This window comes from Nipponia nippon, unplaced genomic scaffold (genome assembly GCF_047370975.1).
Source record: "Nipponia nippon isolate SJK-2023a ecotype South Korea unplaced genomic scaffold, ASM4737097v1 scaffold_6, whole genome shotgun sequence".
In the NCBI taxonomy this organism is placed as follows: Eukaryota; Metazoa; Chordata; class Aves; order Pelecaniformes; family Threskiornithidae; genus Nipponia; species Nipponia nippon.
The window spans coordinates 65,877,567-65,900,776 of NW_028262380.1; the positions used below are offsets into that span (position 1 = coordinate 65,877,567).

The following is a 23,210-nucleotide window of genomic DNA, read 5'->3' on the forward strand; positions in this document are numbered from 1 at the left end:
CGTCCTCCCCCTCGCAGGGGCGTGGGACCGGAGGAGGAGGGAGGGCGGCGTGGCCTTGGCCGAGGCGCTCCGCCGCCTTTCTCGCCCCGCGAAGCCGGGCTCGGAAAGCCCGACTGCAAGGACAGGCAGGCTGCGTCTGAAGCTACGGCCCCTGGGCTTCTCAAGGGGGCCTTTGGGAAAAGTTTGTGTTGTTAGGCAAAAAAAGGGCAACAGATTTAAAATGCAGCCCAGTGTGCTGCTCCGAGGCGGCTGTTGCTATGAAAAAACCCTCTCCTGCTGCCTCCTTCTCCTTTGACCCGTGTCCAAACGGCAGTTTAAAGAGATCGTTTGCATGGCGCTGTGCTACTGACACAGTCAGTGGCCTTTGACGCAATCTGGCAAATCGGATGACTCTAATTACAAAAGCCTTTGAAACGCACCCTCTCGTTGACCTCACGCTGTCCACTGGAGACAAGAGTACTTGAAAATAGTAACCTGAAGAGAAAAATGCGAGCCGATGTAGTTTCTGTAGGAGCTTAAGGAGGTCGCTATCAAGTTTATCCCAGATATTCATGAGGTAACGAAGTTTGGTTTTGTTTTGTTTTTTTTTTAAATTTCAAGAGCATTATCTCCTCTAACTTTTCTTTGTTATTGATTTCAACGTTACTTTATAAAAAGCCCTTATAAACGTGATACGGGACCTGTAGGTTTACAGACTGACCGATGATTTCAATTTCCCAACTAGGGACCGCACAAAGGCACCAATATTTCAGGAAACCAAGTTCTTTGTCTCCTGACTATGAGTACAGATTCTTGAAAACTTGGACCTCTGTATCTATATCTAGTGCTGTTATTAGGTGGCATCCTTAATCCGTCAAAGCTGCCATTAATATTTATCATCCGCTGCAATGTCATCTTTACTGTGTTCTGAACAAAGCTTGATGTCAGCTGTCTCCCTTCTGTATTCGGTAGGGGACAGCTAAGCAGTCCTAGTGCCCACCACACGACATGCCTTGACTGCCAAATCCATCGGCTTCTGGCTTCCCAGCAACAGAAAAGCAGCAAGAAAACCCCTCAGTGCTCTCATTGTTCGAGCCTATGTGTAGAAGAAGGGGTTAGGTAAGCATGGTAGTACCTACCAGATTGTTCTGGTTTCCAGATGTGTGGTGTCCCACTCAACATTTAGAATGAAAGTTGACCCCGTGAGTCTTTTGGGGATAGCAGCGCTGTCATCTGTCACTGGAGGCTGTCCCCTGGTTCCCATTTGTCCTCAGTGAGACAAAGGAAAAACAATGCTCCGTGGAAACCAGTTCTCCTGGCATCCGGCAAAGAGCGGTAGTTCTCCTGAGCAGATGTGATCCCTACAGAAGTGTATCCAGACTAGCGCAGTGGTTTATCAAGAATGAAAACAGGACATTACCCTGTAAAACAGGTGTTGCTATTTACAGAGCGGTACCAGCAGGGGCTTCCCAGAAGTGTCAGGGACCTATATGATATTAGGCACAAGTGCTGAGAGGCAACTTCTGCCCTTGATAGTTTGCAGTGAAAACCAGCGCAGAAATTATAAATGTTTCAGGCTGAGCCTTGATGTGCAGTAGAACTGCTCTGATATTTACACGGTTTTGGAAGGTAAGTGGGAGGCAGCTGAAGGGGCTGCAGCAGGAATTTGAGGTGGCAGGAGGAAAGAGGCAGGAGGCACGAGAAGAGCTTTGTGAGAAGGCAGCAGGCTTGAACATGAGGCCAGGGCAGAACAGCAAGGATCTGCAGGGGAATAGGTGGGAGCGGAGGGGATAGGCTACGGTGCAGCACTTGGTACTTTGAGGGGCCTCTGACAGCACTCAGGACAGGAGGCAAAAAAATTCAGAAACAGGAAGGGCAGGAACTTGTACTATGCCACATTTGGTTTGGAGTGCAAGCAGTTATTTTGGACTTTCCCCTTGCATTTTTTTTCCGTAAAGGATGAGTTTTCTAGATTTCATCGCTCCTAACAAGGAATTTCTGCTCCTGCAAGATTATCTTTCTCACTATTTTCTGTCTTACTGCTTCTGGTTTTGCTTCCCCATCATGTTCCTGACATTTCTCTCCCCCACCACCTGTTCTGCTTTATTCTGTTCTCTTTTCCTTTACAATTTGCACATATTTTTCTGTGATTATTTCTCTCCTGCTATCTCTCTTCCCTTTTTTACTCACCCTCCTTTTCTGCATGCTTCCATCTCTGGATTCTAAAAGCTTAATTGACTGTCTCATGTGACTGGAAAACAAACCAAACTGCTGGGGGCAGGGGGAGGTTGGTTGCCAGCGTGCTAGCATGCTGTCCTGCCCAGCGCTGTACCTGAACACACAGCAGCTGTGATTCTTGGGTGGGTGGAAAAGAAATGCTCATTATAATCTCCGTGTATTAGATCAAGCTAGAAATGCAGAGCAAACTGATTCTCAGCACCATGCTTTTCTCACCAGCGCGACGTGCTCTGCAATGCCTGACATTACAAGTGGGAGAACGTACTTTTTCACCGTGCTTTCTATCTTCATAAGTGAATAATTGTTCCCTACGGTACACTCCTAGCTAATTACCTCTCTGTGCTTTCTAGGTTTGCTAGCAGACCAGAAGAGACCAGAAAACATTCCATGGCAGTGCTGAAGGGAAGTAGCCACCTTCTTAACACTGACCTTCAAATACTTGGCAACAGCTATCATTGTTCATGGCACTTTTCAAAGGCAGCCCTTCAAAATCAGGTGAGCTAATGTGGGAAAGGCGTGCATGGCTGCTGTCAGACCCTCAGTGTGCTGAGAAGCTCCACAAGCTCTACCGCTGCCATGGGTTTTCGTCTGCCTGTGCTTGTGGCCAGCCCTGGCATGGCCCTGCTGGTAGCACTTGGTGCTGGGAAAGGAGCTGTGGGAAACCTTATTGGGGATCTCTGTCTCTTGGCTTGGGAGCCGAATTTAAGCTCAGGCCCTTGCCCAAAGTATGCTATAGGTATGCCTAGGCCTGGCCGTGTACCTCACTGATCCTGTGCTTCCCTGGCTGATGTAACTTCCTGGCTTGACCTCGAACCTGTTTTGTCTCTGTGGTCAGCCTTGGTGGTCCTTGGACCGTGGCTGAGCCCTGTTGCTGGCACCAGCTGGCCTGCCTCTCCTTGTTCGGGTGCCGTGGGGCTGTCAGCGAGGTCCCTGCCTGCCTCGCCGTCACCCTTCTCCCCAGCTTGCCTGCCCTGGTGGAGCAGCCATGCTTCTCCTTGCTGACAAGGACTGCACACAGTCCACAGGGTGTCGGTGAAACGCGGCTTCCTTCTCCCAGGGAAACGTGCTTTTTGGCACTCTTGCCAGGTATTACCCTTGCATAAATAATAATAGGGTTAACATCGAAACGTGACTAAGAAAGCTAATAAGCGTTCTGATTAGAAACAGATATAGAAAAGTGAAACCATATTATTTTTGGCACTGTTCAAATGATGTGGAATGCCTAATTCTCAAACTCATGCTCTGTACTTTTACGGGTGATGTGACATCCCTTGTGTGCTTAGACTTTAGGATATGGTAGTCTTGTTTCCTCTGGTTATCTTACTCAACAAGTTTCTGTCTCATGTGGGACCCATGACTTGCACAGAGCCAGAAGGCATTCCGAAACAGGACGGTTATGGTGCAACTTGAGCAGATTCGCAAGACCGCCCAGATCAAACTGCTGGCTCTAAACCAGTTCTCATTCGTAGGAAAGACGGGAGTCAGCTGCGCATCTGTTGCCACAGGACTCCTCTCAATTCAGATGACATGGCTTGCTTCTGTCCCTGTAAAGATGGAAAATAAACTCCTATATCTAACCACTGTATGCTTTCTGGGAAGGTCGGATCAAAAGCATGCCTAGAGAATTAGCTGTATTCATTAAAACAAAAGTCAGGTTTCTGTAGGTAGTGATCCCAGGTGTGGTGGGTTAACCTTGGCTGGCCGCCAGGTGCCCACCAAGCCGCTCTATCACTCCCCCTCCTCAGTGAGCAGTGCTGGCACTGCTCAGCAGTAGCCAAAACCCTGGTGTGTTTTCAACACCACTCTAGCTACAAACGCAAAGCACAGCACTATGAGGGCTACTGTGGGGAAAGTTAACTACCTCCCAGCCAGATCCAGTACGCCAGGTTTTCTCAAAATAAAAAAAAATGGTTGTTTTGTTTATCCTGAAACTTTAAATGGCTTTTGAGTATTCACAGAGTTTATTTGGAAGCAGAAAAAAGGTTTTTGCTGAGTTTTTTGTGCCTCTCCCTAGTGAAGAATCTGTCCTCTTAAATGCAGGAAAAAAGAAGTTAGAACAGAATGTTCCTAGCCCTTCACATTGTGCCTTTGGCATTCTCCATGTACCGTATTTTAGCTGTGCAAATTGAATTTGTCCTTGAACTTGAACCATTGTGAAGTATGGTTAGTTAGAAGCTGTGATACTTTAAAACAGTAGGATGTCAGACATGGTAACTTTGTATTAGAAATACGTAGTTGAAAAATCTGATCTCTGGAATGGCCGCGCAGTAGCACAGCTGATTTTGTTTCAGTGATGTGACTTCAGTTTTACAAAGATAATATCCCAGATCAGAATTCAGTCGTCTGTCTGCTGAGAGGAACCACAAGCATATTTCTATCTTAACGATTAAAGAATATTCCTAATGACCTTTGAAGAGCTGTTGTAATTTGTAATTATTCTGGCTTTTGAATATGTGGCAAATAATTTAAAGCAGGCTTTTAAGTGGTTTCCTTAGCAACCACTCTTCATTAGAGATCGATGCATGCTATGAAGTATCATACTGTGTTCGGATCAGCTTTGCAATATTAAAGACACTTGTTTAAAACACTGCCAGGTCATGCACAGTTCCTTGCTATCCAACAGCCCTGGAGCGGAGAGGGAAGCTCGCCGCCTGCCAGACTTTTTTCCAGACATACAAGGACACACCTCTTGGTGCTGAGCTAGCATAGGCGCCCTGATGGGTGGAGGAGCTGGCCCCGCTCACTATTGGCTGCTCTCTCATCCAGCGACTGTGAGGAAGGGGGGGTTTTATTTCTCATTCATCTACCCTGCCGCCCCTCGCCCCAAAAAAATGCTAGTGACTTGTGATTCCCTTTTAAAGAGGTATCAAGCACAGCTCTTAACTGAGCACAGCTCATATTCTTTTTTTTTTTGTCTTTTATCTCAAGTGTCTGGAGCAGCAGATAATTTATCCTTTGATCCCATATTCAGTGTTTATGATCAACACGAATGTAAAGCCATTAGCAGGGTTAATGGTGGAGAATCCGGGAGGTGTCATTAATACAACGAAACACCTCTTCTGCTCTCCTCCAAAGCTTTACAGTTATTTATTTATTCTGATTTGGATTGCCTCCCCTATTTGCTATGGACATCTGGGATTTAAGGCAGCTTTAGCAGAACTGACCTGAGAATCTTAAAGAAAACAAATGCTGCTCAGGGAAAATGTGTCTAACAGTGGTTCTAATGGAGGACATTCGCCTGGTGTTTGTCGTCAGCCCTGTGAGAGCCTGATTGGATGCCCCAGCAGCGCTGCGGTCTCTGGGGGCAGACTTCTCTCTGTTTCTGGCTGGAAGGTCAGAGCTTGTTCCTGCTGCCATAGAGTAAGAAGGAGTAAGAGTAATTTTCTCCTGATGCCTTCTCGCTTTGTGCCTTTGTTACCTTGAGATTTGGTTGCTGCAAAGCCTCTATGTGAGGCTTCTCTCTAAAACCGTTCAGAAGCACAGAGGCAGACCTAGCGTAGCATGTGATAGCTGCCCGCCGTGCCCTCAGCACGTACAGTGCTGAGTACGGTGAGTTCTTTCACTCTACTCTGGCACCTAGGAGTTCTGAGTTTCTGTGTGCGGTTGGAAATGCCAAGTCCTATTGATAGACTCCTAAGTGAATTAATCAGGGTGTTGCTTTGAGAGACAGGCAGCTTCTCTGGCTTCGGTGCCTGAGCTAAAATTGGAGCAGGTATTCAAGAGGGAAGCACAGGGACTGCCGGTGCCCCTCTTTCTGACAGTCACTGCATTGTCGGTCTGAAATAGCCCATGGCTGTTGACCTTCAGAGCTGGGCTGTGGTGGCCTTTTTTGAGTGACTTGGAAAATAGGGTGGTAAAGTGAGGTAATCCCTGACAAGCGTACTTTAAGAGTAGGAGTATTCTGATACTTGTGTTTCTTTAGGTAAGCCTGCTCTGCAGGATTATCTTCGTGCTTGGCCATGCTCTTCTTTCTGTAACTGTCAAGAGAAAGGCTTTTCTAGAACTTCGACAGAAAAACGGGAGTGCTTTTTGACAGTGGTTGCTACTTTGTGTTCGTGGTTTTGAAGGCAGAAATCAGCAGAAATTTCTGAAGGTAGAAATCATGCGGAAGTCAGCTCATGCGTGACCTAGTCTGTGGCATTGTTGTACTTAATAGCACTTTTTATTTCCTGTTGATGCTGTACTTATCTTTGCTTAGTTGTTGTTAATACAACCACCGCCTGCTATTATGGCAAGGGTTACTACTTCATCCTAAGAGCAAATAGGAAGAATAGGATGCTAGGCACTCAGCATTATAAATCCATGCCTTTTCTGTAAGACAAAAACTGAGGCAATATTCAAGTTGAAATACGTGTTTGTAAAAAAACAAAAAGCACAGCGTCCACATGCAAAATGAAATCCTGTAGCATCATTTTGTAATGTAGATGATTTAATGAAATCTTGTGTTTACAAGTGAACCCGCCAGCTTATAGGGTCTGACCCAAAGCATACAGAAACTTCTGAGAATCCTCGTGTTGACTTAGCATGGACTGCATTGGGTTCACAGGAAGATGGATGTGTTCAAAATCATGCCCGGCATTGAACAAAAGCTTCAGCAGTGTGTAATCTTTGTTTTTGGCATGAGAGTGTCACCTTGAAATACCATGTGTAAGCAACATACCGCTGCATTCAATGTGCAATCTTTGCCTACTTTGCCATCTACCTTCTGTATGGGCCCATTACAGTCAGCGGGAATCTGAGGTGTGGTGTAGCTGCTGTGATTCTGCGCTTGCAGAGTATCTGCTGCTGGCATCTTCTGCCATTTTTGGTTATTTTAAAGCTCAGTTCAGTTTAGTGCATGAATCGGATGATTATCCCTGGGGGACAGGGTGGATGGTAGGGACAAACAGATGGATGCACGTGGAGTATGGATGCTAAGAACAACCAGAACTGAGTCTACTGCGGAGAGAATATTTATGGGGAATTGGACTTTTTACTGATTAAGGTAAGATGCATAAACTGGTTATTTTGTCAGTTCAGTTGCAATGACGAGCTCTTTTTCTAGGATATCAGAGGTGTGAAGCACTAACTTAAAGCTCTTTCAGTGAGATGACCCAAGCCTGTGGCTGAGTCCTCTCTTTACTTCATAGTCATGGCTTCATCTCCACTTCTCATCTGCAAAGTAGGGACAAGAAGGCTTCTCAGCGTCAGTGGGAGTGTTGCGAGGGTGATCACAGAGGCAGTTGTGATGAGTTCAGCAGAGGCTGGACTAGCTCCTGGGCTAGCTGTCGGGGGGGGTACTGGTCCACGAGCAGTGTGAGGCTGAGCAGCCAGATCGTTACTGCATTGCACCCACAGCTGCCCTCTGTTTGGGCTGCCTGGAACACCAACATTTGTGCTGATCCTTCCCTGGAGCCCACTGACACAAAACTGTCCCAGCCTTCTCCAGCTGCAGCCAGGCATAGAAAGGCGTAGTGTCACATGGAAAAAACTGACAAAAAGGAGCTGCTCTCATCCTGATCGATGACAGTGAGCAGGCGTTAGCTTGGGATTTATTCTGAGTGGCCCTCTGTGCAGTGCTGAAGACAATGGTCTTCCAGGTCTTCAAGGTGCTATGGTAATTGTGGTAGTAAGTAACAGTGATTGTTTATGGGCAAATAAATTCCTGAAAATGTTTTGAAGCTGGAAGGATTTGCTGACCGCTAGGCCAAGTCATCAAGCCCCATGCAGTTAGTTACTTTTCTACAGAAACACTTCACCGTTTTCAGAAGATCAGTTTCATCTTCAAAAATGCATCTTCAGCTTCAGCTTCAAATCCCCCACTGATGCAAGAGAGCATACAGCTCAGCTGAAATCCACAGAACTCCATCCCCTTACCTCAGCGGTAAATTAATCCTGCTTCTGCCTTTTCACCTAAACTCTTCAGCATGAAGAAACAAATTATATTGTCAGCATTTGAAGGAAAAGGCCTGTTTAGTTTTCAGGGCAACACAACACAGGGAGAGGAAAGAGATAATATTTGCGTTTAGCTTCGTTCAAGGAGTGGAGGGGCCATGGTTGCACTGGTAAATGTCATGCTGTGCCTACTCCGCTTGCATCTATTCGCCTGAGCAGGATTAGCTATCTACCTAGGACAATATTTAGGAATATTGTTTTAATATTTTCAAGACCAAATGGAGGGTAATTCAGAAGCCAGTTTTGAAAAAAGTTGCACATGCGATAGTAAGTATTGATGAAAACAAAAATGAAGAATGGCTCCTTAATTCTTGGCTCTACTGTGACAAGAGGTGGCAGAGCTTACCTGTTTTTCGCATCTAGCTAAAGAAATGCTAATTTCAAGGAGGTAAGCACATCCTGATTCAGTCTGTCACCTATCGTATTCTAAATCTGGGCAAGCCTGGCCCAGATGTAGTCCTGGGTGAATACCGAAATGCCAGAGGTTATTCGATCGGTTAGGAAAACCTGGGGAAACAGAAGTGCTCCCTTGCGGGTTCTCACAGGTCCTAACCCGAAGCGCCTTGGGTCTCTGCTCCTGCAGACCCTTGTGAGCTGTTCGGCCCGTTCTGTCTTCGCTTTCCGGGTGAGTAATTTTGTGCAGTTGCATCTGCACATGATTGTGTTCTCTCTTTCATTTGGGGTTTCAGGTTGCCCCCAGCCTGTATTTAAGATCTCATCTTCTTCTACACCACTGTGAAACAACTGTTTTTCTAATATGGCTTGATCCATGTATTGAAATAAGCAAAAACATGTTTTATGCTTGGTGCCACAAATAAGAAAATGCATGAATGGGTTGGCCCACATTCAGGTAAGATCTTGGAGAGGTGCAGGACGTATGGAAGTGCGACCATTCTCTAGCAAAACACAGTACTGTCAGGCACATCCACTGTATCTTGCTCAACTGTAAGTACAGTGCTTTTATTTAGCGCTTGAGTCCACAAGCCATGATGCTTCTTCAATAACGTACTTCAATGGGGAATTAATGTCTCTCAGCACCTCCTGTTTTTTTCCAGAACTTCCTTTTTTTGGGGGGGGGTGGGGGGAGTTTTCTCATAGCAATAAAATCAATGGGAATTTTCTTATTGAAACCAGTAAAGTTTTTACTGTAGAACAGAACCAGCCAAGACGCTCCATGAAAGTACATTTAACTTTTATTGAATCTGCCCCTTTCTAGCCTCATTTCCTTCCTCCCTGCGATCATCGTGCTCCGGCTGTGGTTGGACAGAGTTCCTTCTTGCACAGAGCGGAGTGTGCTGCGGTTGCGCCCTTCCATCACCACCACTGTTTGAGGATTTACAAGGTCTGTTTTTAAATGCCCTTGCAACAAACAGTAACATGCGCACACACTGCTTCTGTCTTAACAGCTGTCAATCCTAAATCACAGTGTGAACAGTGAATGAGATGCTGCTTTAGGTCTGGCCTGAAACTGCACAGCTGGAGCAGAGGATCCTTTCCGCGTGCTGCAGCGTCCCTAAGCAGACTCTGGGCAGCTGAGAAGGAGACCCGGCCGTTCCCCAAGACATCTCTACAGGGACTGATAACCAGTACTCGAGGCACACAGGAGACAGGGACCCTGGCTCTTCATTTCAGGGGAGCCAAGTCCAGAAGACCAGCTGTTACATTAATACCCTATTCAAGGTAAGTTGAGTTGCCTGCTGTTTCTGCAAGATTTATACCTCCTCTTCTCTGCAGGCGCCTCTTGGCTCTTTTTGCTTGGCCTCTGCGCTGTCTGAGGCCTCCACTTACCGCAGCAGTCACAATGTGCCTGTTTCTGAACTCAGTGTATTACTGTGTGACCCTTTGGAAAAGCAGCACTTTTAGACTGTCTTTTAACTAATTCATTTTAAATAGCATGTCATTAACGGTTGCTTATCACTTGTTGACCACATAGGAACACTTGACCTTTGCACAAACTACATTCAAAATATTTGACAAAGCCATACAAAATATTATCTGTATTTCTTACTGGAATTTCTAAAACAGCTTGCTAGAAACAACAAAAGGGAGATGGAAATTAACAGGACTCCAACATGACCGGCACAGTAAAATGTCGCTTAATGCAGACAGTATGATACCATCTTCTTTCAGTGAATGCTTTGATGTCGTAAGGCTGGAATAAAGAAAAGGCAGAGTGCCCAGTACAACACAATATACATCAGCGGCAGCAAATTTAATTTGTTTGTCTCAAAGGGCAAGGTAATGCACTTAAGTAATTCTGTAGTGCAGCAAAGCTGAATTTCACAGACCTCAATGACAGCAAGAAATCAAGACATGAGACACCTGTTGCAGATGGCCCAGCTCCTTGCTGGGCACTCTCCCAACGTGTAAATCAGGGATGGGGGGGTATCAGTTACAGGTGAACAATCCAGCTGACAGGACAGACCTTCAGATGCTTTGAAGGCAAATGCAATGAGTAGCTGTAACACAGCTGATCGATAGCTTTATGTCTGTGCATACATCTACGTAATAATATGAAATGGATTCAAACGAATATAATATCCAACCAATGAAAGCACAGGCAGCTTCCACAAATGTTCACAATATTATTTTCAAGATTTTAAGACTCATCCATATACCTGAATTCAATTTCTGACTTACTCTCTGACAAATGTAAAAGAGCATATTCCAGAAAGATCCAGTGTTCGTAAACTGTAGAAAAGAAACAGGGAAACATAACCTCCAGCAACGTTTTATGATGATGATTTGTAAGCTGGCATTTTGATTTATACCTTGATAGAGATTTAATTGCCCAACACCAAGAAAACCTGTCTGTCATGCTGTGCAGGTGTTTATCTGGAATGACTAGATTGCTGTGGAGATTTTCAGGTAACTTACCCATTTGGTTTTATTTGCAGGCTTGATGGGTGAAGATGTTGCCTTTTGGTTCTCATATTGTGTCTCTTCTCAGATGCTAAAGGAGAGTAGGTTTGGTTAGGATGTTGCAGTCAGGGGACCTCCTTGCACCTTCTTCTCAAGAACTTTCTTAGAACTAGGCATAGAATTACAAATGCAGGACCATGGCGGCAGCTTTTCATTACGTGCCTCCCTACCTGTTCAAGAAGTGCTCCCTGGCCGGTCTGAAGGGTGCTCCAGTCATTGGCACTTCACCAGAACGAGACTGCCGGGTTTACCTGCAGTCTGAGGGCAAAGCAGCGCTATGGCCACCTACTTCATGCCTTTGGACAACACCAGCTCACCGCCCACCTCTTTAAATGCGCTGCAACCAAAATGGCGGGTTATGGGAAGTATTTTATGGGAAGACTGTTTAAGACAAAAGTGCCTTGACAAGGAAGAAAGCAAAAACCACCCAAAGGCCAGACTAAGGGGTGTCTGAGTATTTGCAGCTTGTACACACCTTGGGCAACAGCAAAAGCTGGGGGTGAGATGGCAGATGGGCTGCAAAGTTATTCTAATGCCCTCTCCCTGAATCATCACACGGGCAACAATCTGTCTCCCCACAGACCTATCCTCCCTTGTGCCCTTGTCTGTACAGGGGAGTCATCGCCTGCTCTGTTGGAAACACAATATTTTTGTAAAAGTGCATTACTCACTGACAAAATTACTTTGTGTCTTGCTGCTAGTCATCGGGACCAGCTCTGAAAACCGCAGTTCTTCTAAGATGTGTGTCCGCTCATCTGTCTTCCTCATTCCCAGTGAGGATCCAAAGGGTGCATTAAATATAACCTTGGGTTCTGGTACAGGAATAAATCATGTAACATGACCTGCATGTCAGTTAAATAAGTCGCATTGCAATTTCTATTGCACTGATTTGTATTAGAAAGTATTTTCCTTTTATTGAAAAGACTCTGTGAATGCAAACTCCACGAAGAAAAGCAGCACAAAGTGCGAGTACCGACCAAGTCCTGCTGAGACTTTCTGCAGCCCATGGGTGACAGATAACATCTTTGCTGTTGTGTCCTGTGCCTCGCCAGGGCTGTGGTTTCCCCACCTCCAGCAGCTCTCATAGGGATCGGCTGTACAGTGCCACAGGAGCCAATGGTTGGAAAACCCATTTTTAAATTTCCAGCTCCAGTTTGGCCTCTGAGGGAAACCCCCAGAGTGGTGCTAGAGTAGTGCTGCCTGCAGGCAGGAGTAGTTCAGGTATCTGAATTCCCCGGATATCCCACTCTCAGACAACTCTGCCTCAGCAAAACCTGTGCTCCAGGTCTCCATCTGTGCAAGGGCAATCATTAGACTTTGCTACCGTCCCAAGCAAGGCGGCTCCATCAGAGACTGTAAGAAGCAGAGGTATTCCTCCTGTCCACCGGGGCACCCAAATACAGTAGGCAGGCTGCTTCAGATTGCCCGGCCTGGGATGCGCTCAAGCCTGTCCTACAGGGACAAACAGACAAAGTCAGGTAGCAGAACACTCGAGGTCAGCTCAAGGCTTGCTGAAAACTCCTGGGCGAGCCAAGTCCAAAGGGATCCCTCAGAGAGCAGCGTACAGACCCAAGGGAGTCAGAGACTGCCCACTCACTCTTCTCCGTGTGAGCTGATTTTTTTGAGGCACTCAAACATGTTTTTACTTCCTTGGGTTTTCTGTGCAAGGGGAAGATGTCCAGCGTTCGCTGACACTGCTGGCTGCTGCTTCACTGAACTGGGATTCATTTCGTGATCACTTTTGCAAGCCTGGGGAGAAGCGGTATTGTGCATTGACCTGCTCCTGCTGCTTTTCAGGTGCAGCGGAAACATCCCTGATGTTCAGCAGCAGTGCTTTTGGTGGCACCAGAGCCTTGGACCACTGTCTGGGTAAGTGCCAGCCCAGTCAGGGAGTCTTTGGGTTTGGGTTCTTATAGAAGATGATTACTTGTCTAGTGCTCAAAAATGAGATTCTTCTCTGGGATACTTTGATGTAAATGTCTGACTTCATAGAAGTCCAGTATTGTTCTCCTCCTTCAAAGCAGCTGGAGGTGGTGCAAGTCCTTCCAGAGGGAGTCAAACCATGATTTCTCTTCAGCATAGTTGCCTGCTGCAAAACCACAAGGAGGGGAAGTCTGTAATTTGCGGTATTTCTGCTCCATCTCTGGAGGAATTACTCAAACTCTTTAAACTCTTACTCTTTGAAGAATTACTCAAACTCATTAAAAAATGTTACAGAGGTAAAACTATCTAGCTCATAGGCCCTTTCATTTCCTACTCTAATAACTTGGACTCTTTTTTTTTTTAAAAAAAAAAAGCTGCCACCACTAGGCGATCACTTGCGAATTTTTGCATTTTCATGGAACATGCATATCAAAAGCCCAGCTGACAATGATTTCCATCAAAAGGTTTGAAATAAAATCCCGGCTTTGCTACCAAAAACTAGCATTTTTTTGGTGTTCTATAAAAATCCTAAATGTTTAAAAAGTCACAGAACCCATGATTCCTGTAACAAACCCTAGGTACTGCTAATCATAGCAGTAATGAGCTTTTAATACTAAAATCTCTCTGGCAGACAGGCTGGGAAGGAAGGGGCATGTTACCTGTGTGTACTGAGATGGTGCATTGTGTTACACGGTCCCCAGCTTCTCACTTGTTTTTTTTGTTTCACAACTTACAGATGCGTGGCAGCTTTTCTCTGCCTCTTCACAGGGAAACTGGATGTCTTTTTCGAAGAGACATTTTAATCGGATGCAAATTATTGGACTCACTACAGGGGGCAAATAGTTCAAACCTGTGGCCTGTAGCATGCATGCTTTTTGGGTCCATGTGGAACAACCCACGTATAGCCGGGGAGGCAGCCCGCTTCCTAGCCCAATAGTGGCGTCAGTTGAACTGCAACTCAGTAGCAAAGGAGGAAAAACAGCACTCGCAGCACTCGCCGTGCTCTTAGCCCTTATGCCAGGTAGGAAACTTACTCCTGGTCTTGTGCATTGCTGTGTTTTCAGTGTGAGGTTGCATGCCCTGCATTAAGCCAAATGAACAGCTCAGTGCTGTGCCATGCCCCCCACCGAGAAACGTACTGCTTTGTGGCTAGAGATGCAAACTACTGTGCCGGCAGTGGCACGCTGATGTTGAGCTGAGCAGGGCTTTCAGCATTATAAAACCTCGCTGGGCAAATAAACATCAGTTGAGCCAGCTATGAAGCGGGGTTGACTGTCTGGGCATTTCTGTACTGCATGGGCTCTGGACTCGCGGGCCAGCAGCCCGGAGCTTCCCTGATAGAGCCTCTGAGACTGATGCAGGCTGATGGCACATGGTCATGAAACAGACCTGCTGAGAAAGAGGAGGGTTGCGCACCGGCTGGTGGTTGCTGACTGGATCACACTCATCCTGGAGAAAACAGTCCAGGAGAAAGCCGTGCCAACGCCATCACACCTCCACATGAACGTCTCCATACGCGTGGACAGGGCTAGGTCTTAATTTTCAGACTAAAATGATTTCCTGGCCTGAAGAAATGAGGCGTTTCACTCCATACAGATGTGCTGAGATGCACTGCTAGGGGTCATTAATACACACCTACCAGCCATTTTTATTTTAAGAATAGCAAGTAGTACCGGTACCTACCACCTGTAGTTATTTTCCATCTTTTTTTTATGGATTAGGTTGAAAAAGGTCTCCTTCTCTGGACCGCAGGTCCAAAGTTATCCTCACGGGCGCGAGGAGGCTGGAATACCGTGCCAACCCCTGCAGATGTATGTTTGACCCAGAAGCACAGATCCCTGTATTGCACCCAGTACTAGCAAGTACCGGTCTGAGGACAGGCGAGTGCAAGATGCTGCCTGGGAAGAAGCTACTTGAAGGTCAGCTGCTGCACGGTGACCTCTACGTGCAGGCATTCTGGTCTACGGGAGGCGCGCGCAGGGTCTGCATCCCAACACAGCTGGCTCACGAAGACAAGAGAAAGCTGCGGGAAGCCCAAAAAAGTTGCTTGGATGGCACATCTTGTGCTGCCCGCTTTGTGGAAGAAAGGTGGAGAACAAAACTCCCCAGCAAGTAAAGTAACGGGGCAGAAACAACGCCCCAGTGCTCCTGCAGCGTTGTGGTGTGCTTCTGTACCAAGCAGCAGTTTATAAAGCACTTGATGATACTAGAAGAAACGGGAATTTTTCAATGCCTCAGATGGGAAAGGGACTAAGACCGTAATAGTAAGTCGATTTAAATATCTCCGAGTAATTACCATGTAAGAACTGCCTTCAGCACTGTAACACTTGTCTGCCTTGCTTAGGTATTCTGAAGGAAAAAAGAAATAGCTGAGACGCTGCTTTTCTGCAGTGCCTCCCCAGTACGCCAGAGCAAGCTTTCTCAGTAACTTGTGAACGCGGGACGAAAAGCAGCATCTTTCTTTCCATAGACCAGGCCGTATTCGCTCCCCTTAACGCTCTCCAGCAAAGCTACCCGTAGTGTACTCGAGCTGCGTGACCGCTGTGAAACCTGTAAGAGGCGCTTCATTCCTTTCGCCTCCTGTCCTGGCCCTGGGGTCCGGGAAGTTTGTCCTGCTCCGAGGAGGTGACGAAATGGCACCAACTGACGTTTAATGTCCCGTGGCGGGGCGCTGGAACGGGCGCCAGGCCTCAGCGCTCATCAGTAAGGCGCTCCCCCGGGCAGGGTGAGCGCAGGACAGGCGAGAGGCCGGTGCGGTTTGAGTTGTCGCCGCTAACGACCGGTTCCTGACAGCCGCCCCCTGACGGGGCGCAGCGCGGGAACGGCCGCGGCCAGCCGGGCCTCGGGCGGCCCCTGGACCCGGAGCGTCCCGCCGGGGGGCCGCTGCCGAGCTGCGGGGCCGGGTGGGGGGCGCTGGGTCCGGTGGCGGCGCTGCACGATCGACCGCCGGGTGCGACCGGGAGGGCGGCGGGGGCCGCCGCGGAGGCGCGGGGCGGGGCGGGGCGGGGCGGGCACGGCGTCCCGGCAGGGGCGGGTCAGGGCGGGCTGGGTCCCGCGGCATGCCGGGAGCCGCAGTCCTGGGCCGCGGAGCTGCGGGCGGCGGTGCCGGGCGCTGCGGCTGTCCGGCACCTGGCCGCCGGGTAGCCCTGGTGGTCTCGCCGCGGCCCCGGTGCGGCTCCGTTCCCGGTGCCGTGCGGTTCCCTGCGCGCTTCCCGCTGCGCCCCCGCCGCGAACAGCGGCGCGGCCGCGCCCCACAGCGCGTGCGCAGCGGCGCCACGGCGGGTCCGGTGCCGCGCATGCGCGGAGGCGGTGCCGCGCATGCGCGGAGGCGGCGCCGTGCCTCAGGTTGCCGTCCGCCGGTAGCGGCAGCGCGGTGAGGCCGTGTTCGCCGGGCCACGCCGCTGCCCTCGTTGCTGCCGCCCGGTAAGGAAACGCCGCCGCCGCCCCGCGTGGGCGGTGTCGGGGGCTGCCCGCGGCCGGCCCTCGGCGTGCGGAGCGCGGAACGGCAGCGCCGGTGCCGCTCCCGGGCGAGCAACGCCCGCCGGCGGCTCGCGGCTGCTGCCGCCGCCTGGTGGCCGAGGCGCGGCCCTGTAGCGCCCGCCCCGCGCAGGGGCGAGGCCGCGCCGCCGCCCTCGCTGCCGCCGCCCGGTGGCGACACGGCGGCACCGCGGCAGTGAGCGTCGCGTCCTGCGCCGCCTCCGGGTGCGCTGTCCGGGTGGCTCAGTTCAGGGAGTCGTTCGGGTTGGAAGAGGCCTTTAACACCACCGAGTCCAGCCGTTAATCCAGCGCTGCCAAGTCCCCCCCTAAACCATGTCCCCAAGCGCCACCTCTACTCAACCACTTCCCTGGGCAGCCTGGTCCAGTGCCTGACCACCCTTTCGGTGAAGAAGTTTTTCCTAATATCCAACCTAAACTTCCCCTGGCGCAGCTTGGAGACATTTCCTCTCATCCTATCGCTTGTTACTTGGGAGAAGAGACCGACCCCCACCTCGCTACAGCCTCCTTTCAGGTAGTTGTAGAGAGCCATAAGGTCTCCCCTCAGCCTCCTCCAGACTAAACAACCCCAGCTCCTTCAGCCGCTCCTCACAAGACTTGTGCTCCAGACCCTTCCCCAGCTTCGTTGCCCTTCTCTGGACACGCTCCAGCACCTCCATGTCCTCCTTGTAGGGAGGGGCCCAAAACTGAACACAGCACTCGAAGCGCGGCCTCACCAGTGCCGAGTACAGGGGCACTATCACCTCCCTGGTCCTGCTGGCCACACTATTCTTGATACAGGCCAGGATGCCATTGGCCTTCTCGGCCACCTGGGCACACTGCTGGCTCATGTTCAGGCGGCTGTCAATCAACACCCCCAGGTCCTTTTCCACCAGGCAGCTCTCCAACCACTCTTCCCCCAGCCTGTAGCGTTGCATGGGGGGGTTGTGATCCAAGTGCAGGACCCGGCACTCAGCCTTGTTGAACCTCATACAGTTGGCCTCGGCCCATCGATCCAGCCTGTCCAGGTCCCTCTGTAGGGCCTTCCTACCCTCCAGCAGATCAACACTGCCACCCAACTTGGTGTCATCTGCAAACTTACTGAGGGTGCACTCGATCTCCTTGTCCAGGTCATTGATGAATTCCTCCTGCTATGTCTTGTTGCCTGTCGCTTTTTAAATTTTTCTTTCAACGTCTCCCTCTATGTGGTTCAATGTCCCTATATTTTAATACATGCCTATGTTTCTTATACTCTCTCATGTTTTAAAATCTCTTGCTGTGTTTCTGTACTGGGTTTATGTGGCAAGGTTTTGGTAGCAGCGGTGCTGCAGGGGTGGCTGGTTGAGTTTCCGTCCCTGGAGGTATTTAAAAGACGGATAGATGTGGTGCTCAAGGACATTGTTTAGGGGTAGACTTGGCAGTGCTGGGGTAACGGTTGGACTCGATGGTCTTAAGGGTCTTTTCCAACCTTAATGATTCTATCATTCTATAAGGTGGCTTCACCAGGGACTGTAAGAAGCAGAGGTATTCCTGTCCACTGTCCCATCAGACTGGCCTGTGAGGGAGATGCCTGGCAACTGGCAGGAGACAGAAGAAGAGGAGGTGAGCTGTGCAACATGGTTTTTTTATACACCTTGTAAAATGAAATATTTTCCTGTGGCCAGAACTGGTTATGAAAGACATGTCCGTCTGTACTAGAACTGGGTTTGAAAGATACGTGGAAAGAAGTTCTCACTTTAATTATGGAGGTCTAGCATCTCTAGTTGTAGCGGGAAGGCTTTGTGGGAAAAGGGAATATTTGCCTCCTTATAAGGGGTTGCAGCCCCCACCTAGGAATTAATGTGGTTTTGTAATTCAGAAGCCAGGACATTTTATGTAGCTCCCTGTAAATCTTTGGAAACGTAGAGGAAGCAACATCTCCTGTCTTCTCGTCTGGCTTTCTCCATTTCCCATGAAGCTGCTTAACCGTTTTGACATTTTATCTCTACCACCCAAGCCTTTCCAATCAGTTTCCTCAGCACGAAGGGGTTCTGTAGTACCCTTTTCTACTAATCGTTACATAAGATAAGGGCAATGTAAGTGTCAGAAACTTGCCTGTTCTCAGCTTCCCTAAACCAAATCAGTCCCAAGGATCTTCCTACAGGTTAGAAGAAAGGAGAAGTCACTGTCCTTATCACACAGTGCAGACGAAGTGAAGGGCACCTTTAAAGTCAAGGAGAGCTAACAGCGTACAGCTCGGTCAACACGTCAGGGTATGACTCTTTGGTTTAAAAAAAAAAAGTGGCATGAGAGTCTTGTTCAGTCTTGTCCTTTCAGGCTTCCAGTCTAAACAAAATGGATTTCTATTAATTCTGTTTAAATGATCATCCTTTTAATAACACTTTCTTCTTGCTACATGCGTCAAAGATATTTTTTTAGTGTTCCTAAGAAATTTAACCTTGTGGTACCCTTTTTTTTTTTTAAACCACCAGTGAAAAGTAGTAGTTGCTACCAAAACAGACTCTTTTATTATAAACCTGCATTTTTTTTATACACAGACCATACAAACGATTATCAAGTAATCAACAGAAACCATGCTTTATTTAACATATACTTTTTAACCCCCCAGAATAAAACCAAGAAACTTTCTCCAAAAATCTGTCTGTACTGTTGGGCCTTTCTTTCTTCGGAAGACCTATGCAGTCAATTTATTTAAACATGTTTAACTTCTGGACATATATTACTTTTAAGAATCCAAGCAAGACTACTGATTTATTTTAATAAAAGGAAAACTCAAGAGACCTCGCCAGCTTTTGTTGCTTTCTGTAACTGAGATTTTTTTTTCCTATCTAATATTTATGAATATACTGTGCAACAAAATAAGTATTCTTGCATAACTTATTTACGTACTCGTGTCTGAGGAAGGAATTGTCAGCATTTTACTTAGTATCTAAATCAGGAAAATTATTCTTTTTAGATGTAAAAAGCAATCTTCCCTTTTATTTTAGTTGTCATAAAGCATACATAATACAGAGTATCCCCAGATTTCCCTTTGCTTCTACCTTACAAGCAAAGTAAAACACAAGCTCTTTGTTTTAAATTCCGCTCTCCACTTCTCAGATAACTCCTTGTGCTGGTTTGGGCTGGGATAGAGTTAGTTTTCTTCACAGTAGCTAGTATGGGGCTATGTTCTGGATTTGTGCTGGAAACAGTGTTGATAACACAGGGATGTTTTCGTTACTGCTGAGCAGTGCTTGCACAGAGTCAAGGCCTCTTCTGCCTCTCACCCCACCCCACCAGCGAGCAGGCTGGGAGTGCGCAAGAAGCTGGGAGGGGACACGGCTGGGACAGCTGACCCCAACTGACCAAAGGCCTATTCCATACCATATGACGTCATGCTCAGCAATAAAATTCCCTCAGCAGTGAGAAGAAGGAGGAAGGGGAGGATGTTTGGAGTGATGGGGTTCTGTCTTCCCAAGTAACCGTTACGCGTGAGGGAGCCCTGCTTTCCTGGGGATGGCTGAACACCTGCCTGCCCATGGGAAGCAGTGAATGAATTCCTCATTTTGTTTTGCTTGCGTGTGCAGCTTTTGCTTTCCCTGTTAAACTGTCTTTATCTCAACCCACGAGTTTTCTCACTGTTACCCTTCCGATTCTCTCCCCCATCCCACCGGGGGGGAGTGAGCGAGCAGCTGTGTGGGGCTTGGTTGCCAGCTGGGGTTAAACCACGACACTCCTACAGCTGCTTTTGCACTTCCAGTTTAGCAAATCTTGTAGACAAGGTAAATCTACAGAAATAACTTGCATAGCAAAAAAGCAAACCCAACTCTGTATCTCTGCACAGCACGCTAAAGCCTGATGACCTCCTTCCATGGCAAATTCACGTAAGTTAACTTTATACATAAGTGCCTCTAATTTAGGAAAAATGTTTAGGTTTGTTCTGTATAACTCTTTACTTTTGCCTACAATAAGCAGATATTAAGGAACAGATTAATCAAACCTAAATTTCATTTCGAGTAACCTTAGTTAACAGTTCAGGCGTAATTTAGGCAGAAGAAAATCAGGGTCTGAGTGCTGTGCCAGGCAGTGTTCATTCTTGGTGAGTATATGCTTTTTCAGAACACCGCTATAGCCTATTTAATGTTCTGCTTTTGATTTTGCTTCAGATTTTCATTATTTAATTAGCTCTAAGTATTTACACCACAGCGTAAGCCTAGATGCAGGCAGCCTTATTCCTCCTTGACAACATTTTCCTCAGAACCCTGGCTCACATGAGAACCTCCCTGTTGTCCTATTTCCTCGTACGAGTACAGCTTTCTTCCTTTGTAGGTCCTCGTTAATTAAAAATACTTTGAATAGTTTGAATCCCACTGTAGCAAAACATTATGGCATAACACATAAATTACGAAGAAAAAGAAAAAAATATTGCTAGCATGGATCACTTCCCAGCATTCATAATAACAGGGTAGCACGCGGCATTTCCAGCCCCTCTCGCCTCTTGTCTTACTTGCTGTAGTCGCAGCCTCTTGCTGCGCTTCTCCCCCTGCCCCAGCAGTGGGGAACGGGCAGGGGAGCGAGGGGCCGGTGGGCCCTATCTGCCCTCCCCCCCGAAAATCCCCGTTCATTGCCTTCTGCTGCTGCTGCTTGGGAGGGGGGGTTGGAGAGATTCTGCACAGGCCGAGCCAAGGCATGGAGTGCTACGGTTGGAGGTTTGCAAAGAGCAGAAAGCTGCTTAGACAAAAATCATGGTCTCTCTCTATAAGTGCAATTACATCTGGTCTCTGTAGGGAATAGAGACCAGGTGTTATATGCTGCCTCTTCATTTTTTACTTCTGCGGATTAAACAGGGTGAGGGAACAGGTAGCGCCTGTGCTCTGTAATCTTCTGGCCTTTTAGATTACACTTCCGTGGATTATTCAGACTTACCTGTTTCAGGACATTTCTGTGTAACGTATTTGCATTGCAAAAGATCTCTCTACTTTTTTTTTTTTTTTTGGCTAAGCAAATGATCGATTATCAAGATTTTATTTATCTGTGTGTTTCTCGATTCTCTGATTTTTTTTTTTCTGGTGTCTTACATAACAGTCTGAAATTTATCCATAAAACCGGTAATTTCTGACTGTAGTGAGTTTTCCTGAAACTGGGATATCATGCATCTCTTTGTACAAGCTTGTTTTATCTCAGTATTATGCTTTTCTTAAAGCTCTGATTCTTCTATAAAAGATTATTTTGTAAAAGTCCCTTGTGAGGTGACGGAGCATTTTCTTTATCAGTTATTTCCTACCAAATTTGCCTATGGTGCAGGTTAAAGTCTATCTCCCTCTACTGCCAACTCAGCTATAGTTAATCATGCAATTTAGTCTGATGAGAATTTATTCCAGCTAATGATGCATGAGATGTAAAAAGCCCAAAGGAGGAGTTTGGGGGACTGGAAATTAGGAGGGGAAAAATTCCCAACCCAAACATTCCCCCCTTTTTTCCTTGCAAATTCAGCATATCTTATGCTGAAATTACTGAGACGCCATGGAGCCCTGCTTTTTTTTACAGTCTCTTGGTGGTGGAATCACACTTTAAATCATCCTGCAAAAGCATGACTTAGTTAACACTTCATTATGCAAGAAGATTTCCACTGTGCTGTAGTTGGCAGAAAAATCTGACTTCCCTCGTGCATTTTATCCATCACCCACTTCAAATTAAGAAAATGTGACTTTAAAAGTTTTTGTCTAAAAGGCGTACGGCTGAATGTCTATTTACCCAATCATCAGTTGTACTAGGCAGATACGTTAAAAATATGAAAGATCAGACACCACCGTTAAATTGAGATATTTCTGTGATTTTTTTTTCCCTTCAAGGAATAAATATTTCACTGTAAAGCATTATTTGAAGAGTAACACGTTTCATCTCAGGGATCATGAATGGCTTGCAGTATAATTTTACAATGTGGCTCGTTAAATTAATTTAGTCGGTGGAGAACATGGTTATTTGCTCACGTAAGGGTTTTCAAATTGTGATCTTCAGACTACCAGCTGTCTGAAGGGTTGTAGTAACTGGCGCGTACGTGGTCCCAGGGCCAAATCATCCTTTTACAACTTGTATTAAGATGATGGGAGCCTCCAAAATATTTGAGGGTAGCAAGTGGTGTAGGAAATCTGGCAGTCATAATCCTAGTGGAAAACTCTTTTTCAAAAAGCAGAAAATAGATTTATCACTAGAATAATGCTATGTCCAGTCCCAACAAGTCACGCTCTAGTAATACCGGGATTCGAGCCTCTTAAACCGTGTGGATACTTACGGTTATTTTCTACAGCTGAAGCCCAAACCCTTTATTCAGTCTTTGCTCCTTTCTTTAAGCAAGGCTCCAATTTGCAAGATTTATAAATTCAAACAGTGAGGTTATATGCAACTAAATGATAACATCTATTTTAATTTTGTATCCTTTTAAGATACAAACTTCAGTTGAAAAAGAGAGATCTTTCTGAAATGGATAAATACGCTTGCCGTTCTACTGGAAGTGTACTCAAAAAGAAAAGAGGGGGAAAAAAAACACCCATGGCATTGTCATCAAAACCAGTCCAGCTGCACTACCAGAACGTGAACATCTTTATTTCTGCACCTGGCCCTTCTTTTTTGGATCTCTTTCAGCTAAATATGATGTTGTAACTAAAGATACCTCAGTGCATTTCAATAGGCACGGGCTTATGCGGAAAGACTTCTCAACCCTGGGCTCGGGTCTGTAATAATGTGATATCCTGACAAAGAAA

General features: G+C 47.1%; 1 protein-coding gene and 1 long non-coding RNA gene across 10 annotated transcripts in view; one reads left to right on the forward strand and one right to left on the reverse strand.

Annotated features, from left to right (window-relative positions):
• Nucleotides 1–124: 124 nt before the first annotated feature.
• The window catches only part of LOC148051532 (uncharacterized), a 29,371-nt gene continuing 6,285 nt past the window's right edge, over nt 125–23,210 (forward strand). For 2 of the 9 annotated variants that reach the window (XR_015699572.1, XR_015699571.1), the window contains exons 1-3: nt 9,728–9,831; nt 12,871–15,721; nt 17,964–18,072. Coding sequence is in view for 1 of the 9 variants with exons in the window: in XM_087735925.1 (XP_087592051.1) it covers nt 552–556; nt 952–1,098; nt 2,568–2,712; nt 9,558–9,593 (333 nt within the window). In the remaining 8 variants the exon portion in view is untranslated. Of the gene's footprint in view, nt 557–951; nt 1,099–2,259; nt 2,340–2,567; nt 2,713–9,557; nt 9,832–12,870; nt 15,722–16,314; nt 16,420–17,963; nt 18,073–23,210 lie in introns of those variants that run through there. The other 7 variants (XR_015699567.1, XR_015699573.1, XR_015699566.1 and 4 more) reach the window with 6 other exon arrangements.
• On the reverse strand, nt 9,327–14,803 carry LOC148051533 (uncharacterized). Its single transcript, XR_015699575.1, has 3 exons — nt 14,680–14,803; nt 11,745–13,162; nt 9,327–11,104 (listed from the first exon to the last, which is right to left on the reverse strand). It is a non-coding gene; the product is annotated as an uncharacterized LOC148051533 (long non-coding RNA).